At 39.8% G+C, this 8,147-nt stretch overlaps 1 protein-coding gene across 1 annotated transcript; it reads right to left on the bottom strand.

Annotated features, from left to right (window-relative positions):
- Positions 1-594: 594 nt before the first annotated feature.
- Positions 595-6,296, bottom strand: LOC141906711 (NADH-ubiquinone oxidoreductase 49 kDa subunit-like). The gene is made up of 11 exons (XM_074796023.1): positions 6,214-6,296; positions 5,902-6,008; positions 5,514-5,623; positions 5,046-5,126; positions 4,746-4,866; positions 4,051-4,238; positions 3,403-3,566; positions 2,847-2,966; positions 2,635-2,764; positions 1,994-2,173; positions 595-1,411 (listed from the first exon to the last, which is right to left on the bottom strand). The coding sequence occupies exons 1-11, from the start codon at positions 6,294-6,296 to the stop codon at positions 1,316-1,318; spliced, it is 1,380 nt and encodes a 459-aa protein (XP_074652124.1). The 3' UTR covers positions 595-1,315.
- Between the last annotated feature and the right edge of the window lie 1,851 nt (positions 6,297-8,147).

The following is an 8,147-nucleotide window of genomic DNA, read 5'->3' as shown; positions in this document are numbered from 1 at the left end:
TTCGTTTCAGAAAACAGTTTTAGTAACACCCCCATTTCACTGCCCTATAAAATTCACAGCTTTTCACGGAACACACTATTAGTTGAATTACTAGGTAAACTGTAGTTTACCTAGTGGTTCAAGGAAAACTAGTTTGATCGTAACGTATTTCACAGTATCAGCCAGGTCCGAACTATAGCAACCGTGTTCAATTGCGTGGTCGACGATTTCCGGACCATAGTTCCGACTAACGGACATTCCGTTTCATTTAGTTCGACTATAGTCGACTAACTCCGATAACCGAACTAATGAGACAAACAATTTCTAATAGCCTATTTCTCTGAATAGAAGTTTTGGGCAATTCGCTCAAATTAAAGTAGTTTCTAGCTCCTTTTAAAACATTTTCCGTTTTCTAGAAGGAATCGGTCGTAGGAACCCTATTCAATGACAGTCCAAACAAAAAGGGAGACCGGTCTGATGCTATTCATTGGCTCTTCCATTGACCAAACTAAATCTGAATCTCCAGAAAACTCGCTACGCTTGAATATGGAAGCTTGGATTAAAACCCAAAAAATTAACATTCACCACACACGGTCGTGTTTTCTTTTACAATCATTTTTATTCAAATACCACAATATTCTTTCTATACAGTACACCAACACGAACTCGAGAGTCTTTCCATTCATCACATTTAATTATAGGCTTCAAATCGATACAATTTATACCTAGCACTACTCAAAATATTAACAACAAGCGAAAAATATCAGTCTGAACAACTCTTGGGGATTACTGAGAACATTTTGCAGACAGTTTATAAATAAGAAAATCTTAAGTTAGAAAATCAATTTCTCTTAGATGCGACACCTCGGCAAGCGAGGCTCTCCAAAAATTAAGACCACCTGCTTGATTCACCCGAACAATACATAATCCCACACTAATATAACGAGAAAGATGAGGTCCGAAAAATTTCCTTTAAAGCTTATATATTTATTGATTCGATGTTTCGGCTATAACCTAATAGTCATCTTCAGGAATATTAAATATATATATCATAGTTTTCTCGGTATTCCTGTATGACTGACGGTATTAGGTTATAATCGAAAAACATCGAATCAATAAATGATTAGTTTAACGGAAACCTTTTGGAATTTGTCTTTCGTCATATCGGAGTGGGATTATTTCCTCACAACACGGACATAGAGTTTCACTAATGGTTAATACTATGTACAAGACGAGAGAATCTTACGTATTTGTCACTGTTAGTACTTATTTACAAATCGCTAAAGCTATTTCAACATTAATTTCCTAAGACGTCTATTTTGGTTTCAGTTTCGCATTATCGATCGACTTCTCCGAACACTACGTCCAGTGTACCGATAATCGCGACGACATCGGCTAACATGTGGCCTTTTGATAATTTATGTAAACCAGCCTGAAAATGGACAGTCAAATAATTAAACCTTACAAGTGTGTTGACCATCGATGGATTAACAGTCAGGGGCTAGTTCTGAAAAACTTGTCACATCCCAATAGGGTACTTTGATATCAACAAAGGCAATATTAGGTGTACTCCCGCAATGAGGGGCTAGTTGTTAAGAACTTGTCACATCCCAAAATGGTACTTCGATGTCCAGAAGGCAATATCAGGTGTACTCCCGCAATGAGGGGCTAGTTCTGAAGAATTTGTCACATCCCAAAATGGTACTTCGACGTCCAGAAGGCAATATTAGGTGTACTCCCGCAATGAGGGGCTAGTTGTGAAGAACTTGTCACATCCCAAAAGGGTACTTCGATGTCCAGAAGGCAATATTAGGTGTACTCCCGCAATGAGGGGCTAGTTGTGAAGAACTTGTCACATCCCAAAAGGGTACTTCGATGTCCAGAAGGCAATATTAGGTTACCTCGCGCTGAAATGCTCCTATCATCTTTGTTGACGAAATAGAGAAGGGCACTCAAAAGGATTTGATGGACTTGTACAAGTCTCACAAGTACCCCAAGACAGTTCTATACTTACCAGATGAGCGAAACCCGGAGCTTTGATTTTACATCTGTACGGTTTGTTTGTGCCATCGGATATGAGATAGACACCGAATTCACCTTTCGGAGCTTCGATCGCCGTATAAGTATTGCCCGGCGGCACTTGATAACCTTCCGAATAGAGCTTGAAGTGATGAATCAAAGCTTCCATCGATTCCTGCAATGGCACAAGAAACCAAACATTATGCTTCTATACATTACAAGTACGAGTTTCTGAATCGCCAATCGCAGGGAGATATAAACTCCATGTGGCAGATGCACAGGAAACCTTTGTCATGAAATGCGTTCATCGCACGGACCAGTCTACACTACACGTACTAAGGGTCCACTTTGATTTGATTTTACACGGTCAAAGATGTAAGACATAGATGAATTTTCCCTATTTTGCAGGCCAGTGGCCACTCTGTAAGAACAAGGCCTCTACTGATAAGTCATTCCTAGAAAATATCGTAAGGTGTTTCAAAAGAGAAAATTTACTGTACTGTAAAATCTACCCAATTAATGTTGACTCTTTTAAAATTCAATTTAGAAGGAGATACAAAGAAATCGAGGAGTTGTAGGGACCTTGTACGAGGCACTTGTGTACGCGTGTCATTTCAAATTTTTGATTCAACTAACCTTCATTTCACCTCTACGAGGAGGAGATACTTTAGCGTCGTCGACACGGACTTCTCCAGGCGTCATCTTATTCAAACACTGATGTATAATTCGAATCGATTGTCTCATCTCTTCCATACGACACAGATACCTAGAAACGATACGTCTTCCTAGCGTTAAATTTGCTTCTGATGAAATCGACTATGAAACGACTGGATGAATAGTGCGCATACCTGTCGTATGTGTCTCCGGATTTTCCGATCGGAACGTCGAAATCGACCTTGTGGTAGTTATCGTACGGCTGCGATTTCCTGAGATCCCACTTGATACCGGAACCGCGCAACATCACTCCACTGAAAATCGTAAAAGCAACTCATTAAGCGCTTAAAAATCTTCCATTGAAACCTTTAACTGTTTGTTTTCTTTATAAATGACACCAAGCCATGGTTATTGTATCAACCTGTAGCCGGTCTCTTTATTGCTCAATCATTGAAGTGGTTTCAGAACAATAATCAGTGTGCATAATAGGTGTGCTGGTAATAAATAGACAGCATGCTGCCTAGAGTATGCATGGCAGTAGATACAAAACAATTGTACTTGGAAAATTTCTGTGAATCTGAAATTCCATGACTTTAAAGGAAAAAGCCGGGAGTCCAGATTCTTTGATTTTCTTCAGCAGGGAAAAATATTCCTGAATTCCTTGATCTGTATGAACCCTGTTCTTTTCTAATTCGCGCCTTTTTTTTCATCAATATTGTCTAGGAACATCTGATGATCAGCTGTACATACCTGAAGCCATAGTTTAACGCCTCCTCCGACGAGATGACACCGATGTCGATTGTTCGCTCTTTCCAGATTCGGTTATTCGACAACAGTTCGTGAACTTCGTCGATTCGTTGACCGAATTTCTCGATCCATTCGTAAATATCATCCATTAAACCGAGCGGCATATCCTAGACAGTATACAATAATACGAGTTTAACATGCTGAGCAACTATTGGGGGCATGGATTGTGAATGTCTTCTGAATCTATCAAATACCCCGGTAGATTATGCACCGAGTTAAAAAGAATTTGCTGAGTTGGCATAGCATTTGATGATTTTTACATATCAAATTTACATCATAACAACCACTTTTTACCCATTTACAAAGCCCCGAACTTTCCCCTGAATTTTCCAAGTGATTGCACTAAATTCTCCAAGTGAATCTGAGAAATTTCTAGGTTTAAAATGTTACAATTCATTCATTTTTCATCGAATCACGTATTGATAAAGAAACACGTAGTCTTAATCTGAATTCCCAGAGTTTTCCAGTTTTTGGTAAAATTCTTCGAATTCCCCGAGTTTTCCAGATCAGAGTACACCCTGCACCCTGTACATGCCCCCAAAGCAATTAATCATAAAATGATCGTTTCAATTTTTTCTTTTATATATTTACCAAGGCCACTCCTCCCGGGCGAACGTAAGCGGCGTGCATGCGAGCGCCGGAAACGCGCTCGTAGATTTCGCACAGTTTCTCACGCTCTTCGAAAAGCCAGAAAAACGGCGTCATCGCTCCGACGTCCAACGCGTGGCAACCGACGGCCATGACGTGATTCAGCAGACGAGTGATCTCCCCGAACAACGCTGCAACAACAAACAGAAACACATTTTTAATTCAAATTCAGATTACAACAACTAATTTGTTGGCTGGTTTTTTACCTTTTCCATACATAGATTATCAATTTTTCATACCCCTAAATCAACTTCGAACAGACAACTCAGGCCCATTCAAAGTAAATAAATGCCATTAGTAAATTATCAATACCATCAACAAAGTTTTTTTCACAAATATCTTTATCAAATGTATGGTGGCTATGAACAATGGTTTTATCGACAGTAGCAACTCCCTACTGTCGTTAAAATTCTTAGACAATTAGGAATACCGCCTTAAATTCAAAATAGAAGGAAAATTACATTTCGGGACAACTTTCTGATTTTCAATACCTTCTCCATAGCTATAGAGAATGAAACAAAATTTCCACAGCTTTTCAAGCACCTGGAAAAAGATTCGCATTTTCCAAAACTTTCCAAAACCTTCAAGAACCCTGTTATAACCTTACCATGCCCCGGGATGGAACTAGCGGCACTTACTTCTGATCCATTTCGCGCGTTCCGGAACTTCTATGTTCAATAACCTCTCGACGGCTAACGAGTAACATTGCTCATTACACATCATCGAAACATAGTCCAAGCGATCGAAATAAGGTAAAGCCTGCAATATAAACAGGTGCAAATTGTGTACATTTTAAATTTGCCTGAAAATAATAGTTCATAATACTTATATTGATCAATGTTGTCGCTTGACAGATTTGGCAAAATTACGAGTATATGCTAAATGATTGATTTCATTTGTAACTTACAAAACGGTTTTCGGCATTCAGTGATACTGACCTGTAGATATGTTTTATACTCGATCAGTTTCTCAGTTCCGCGATGGAGTAAGCCTATGTGCGGATCGGCTCTCACGACAGTCTGAAATAGTTACAAATATGTTATATTCCAGTTTCCATTTCTAACAGCACTCATTAGAAACAAGTGGACATGTAGATAGGCAGATGAAATGATCGAAAAGATGTATTGGAATTTCCATGCATTCCATAATACCAATTTTGACATAGGGGCTAGTGTCGCTGCTGGGCAAGTTCCAATTGCATTAGGCCAGCGTATGTACTCACTTCAAAGCCGCTGCAACTGGGTACATGTGTTCACAGAAAATTAGGCAGTTCATACATTTATGCCACCATTTGTTTTTCAGTAGCACAAATTCAATGTCACCGATAACCCTAAATTTTACTCTAATCCCTCGCTGTAGTTCTATGCAGGCATCAACACGGCTACAATTCTATCGCTTCAACTCACCTCACCATCAAGGGTAAGCACTAAACGCAAGACTCCGTGAGCAGCTGGATGCTGAGGCCCGAAATTCAACGTAATGTTTTGAACTTCCTTCTCGATTACTTCAGCTTTCTCTATAAAATCATACAAATCATTCATCCCCTAATTCATAATCTAAGAAATGTTAAATTATGTTCATGACCAAAGCATTCCCCCAAGAGAATGATGACATCTGAATTGGATGGTAGGCAAATATAATTTGGACATTATATCAATGGTTAAGAAACAAATATTAGATGAAAAAAACCCAACTTAAGGTTGGGGTAAAGTTCACTTCAGGGTTGCTGAAATCAGACTTGAAGAGTGGATGGAGTCCACTAGTACTAATGCGTGTAGCCGTAGGCCAACATACCGTTAAATGGCCGGTTTTTCCATTTAGATGTAAACTCATCTGGATACATTACGGGATCTTTGAACTGATCATAATACGTTTTATCAGGATGCCATACCGAACCACACCTAAAAAACAGAGCATTGTGTTCTAAACCCTATTGAGAAATTACGAATCGTTATTTACGTAACAACCACAACAACAACCCGCGGATTCGGGATTGGGAGGAATTCAGTCAGCCGAGGTGAATTTTTTCGCCTGTAAGAATTTATGCGGAACATAGGCTGGTTGCAATCTTACCTAAAATGAAGCTTTCAACATATAAACCCTTACCTTACGATGTTCAAACACGACTTATTCAGTAAAACTGCATTTTGTAGTAGTTTTGGCGACACGGCCCTGACCAGCGACGCCATTTTGACCTTATTTAACAGCTCAATCAAGAGCATAAAATACGGAATACAACACCGGGCTACGGGACGGACGTACACACGATACTAATTTGTATACGGGCTTTAAAATCTAAGGCGAATTTATCACATCAAATTAAATTTGATTTTGTAAAATCGTATAATCTGATTTGATAAATCGATTTGCAGTTAGATAAACGCGCGGATAAGTAACCAGTGCTGGGAGACTTTCTGATTCTTTTCCGCCATCTTTACTCTCCATTTAAATCTACTCAAATTAGTTAGACAAATCAAGTAAATCGCTCCACTAGCAATTTGCTTGATTTATCAAATCGATTTGAGTCATTATTTGAATAAATGCAGTGATTAGCCGAATCGATTTGATAAATCAAGTAGTAAATGGCATGTGCAGAATTTACTTTGGTAAATTGATTTGACAAATCAACATCTAGATAAAAACGCCTCTGGCATAATCAAATTTGATAGTACGATTTGACGATGGTGGACTCACAAATTCTTTTCGAAAAAACTGATATAAAATGGTCAAAACTGATAGAGAAACTGAAACCCATTCTAGGAAATTTTCAAAAAACTGGACCGGCACTAGTCAACATACCGGGGCAAACAACTTAAGAGGACGCTAAGAAGACTATTACATCAACATTGCTCGACAAAAACCTACAATAAACTTTCGGACTATTTACACGTGAAAACGCCAACAAATATGAACAATGGAAAATATGATCCTATAATAGTTATTTCCAAATGCAAAAAAAACCAGCTAAAATAGTCGCAAGCAAAACATTATGAAAATTCGACCGCCGATCAGGTACTGGTACATGTTGTACTTCGATTTCCGATTTCAAAATCAAACCTCCTGTTTCTCGGCCCGGCAGGTATTGTGGTGGTTTCAAATGAAAATAACACTCAAATCGAATAAATATCGATTAATCAAATGAATAAGAAGGACAATGCTTTTTTTAAGATTTAAAAAAATCATGGAATAACTTACCATGAGTTGTCGAGCGTGCCTCAATCACCGAGGGGTCCGGTTTACGATGACGTGTAGATTTTTTACCAATCATTAAGCCGTCCTCGTCGCCAGTGTGCACTTGAGGATGCCGGGTGGCTGCTCGGATCCGCCGTTCTAGTTTCGAATCAGTGGCGAAGAAATGAATAGTTGGAGCTACTTTTGACCACAGCGAGAATGATCGCGCATTCTCTGAACGACAGTCGCTTCCTTTTGTACCGAATTGATCGGCGAGCTTCCTCTTTAGTTTGTCATCGTGACAATATACATAATTTTTGATTTTACAATATATTCGTATTTTACAATATTTCACCAATCTTCATTAATTCATTACATATATTCATTGCTTAGTGACTTAGGCCGTGCTTTCTCGGTCCATCTGGCCATTACATGTATCGATTTCGTTCACAAAAGAACCAGTATCGACCGGCGGTTCACTGGAGGTGAGCACTGATGATAAGAACCTCTCTGGTTCATGATCCTTCCTCCCATGGGCTCTTACCCAAACTCCTCGTGGCGATAGTGGCACTAAGAACAATAGTGCTCCAGCCCGTGGATGGCTGACAAATGACTCACAGGGTAGCCCTGGATGCTAGTGCAGCGGTTCCTAGGGCTAGCTCGTCACTCCGAGATGCCTGTCAAATGGCTCTCGGAGTAGGACCCCAAATGCTTGTGCAGCGGCTCCTGGGGCTAGCTCGTCACACCGAGATGCCTGTCGAATGGCTCTCGGAGTGAGACCCAAATGCCTGTGCAGTGGCTCCTGGGGCTAGCTCGTCACACCGAGATGCCTGTCCAACGGCTCTCGGAGTGGGACCCAAATTATCCTC

This window comes from Tubulanus polymorphus, chromosome 6, assembly GCF_964204645.1.
Source record: "Tubulanus polymorphus chromosome 6, tnTubPoly1.2, whole genome shotgun sequence".
In the NCBI taxonomy this organism is placed as follows: Eukaryota; Metazoa; Nemertea; class Palaeonemertea; order Tubulaniformes; family Tubulanidae; genus Tubulanus; species Tubulanus polymorphus.
This window is presented reverse-complemented; position numbering and strand designations above follow the sequence as displayed.

Excerpts from the sequence above, each read along its gene's own strand:
- LOC141906711 (XM_074796023.1), bottom strand. The coding sequence starts at position 6,296 with ATGGCGTCGCTGGTCAGGGCCGTGTCGCCAAAACTACTACAAAATGCA. Across the intron at positions 4,239-4,745 it reads ACGCGCGAAATGGATCAGAA|CGTTGTTCGGGGAGATCACT; the intron begins GTAAGTGCCGCT and ends TTGTTGTTGCAG. Across the intron at positions 1,412-1,993 it reads CTCCGGGTTTCGCTCATCTG|GCTGGTTTACATAAATTATC; the intron begins GTAAGTATAGAA and ends GTCCATTTTCAG.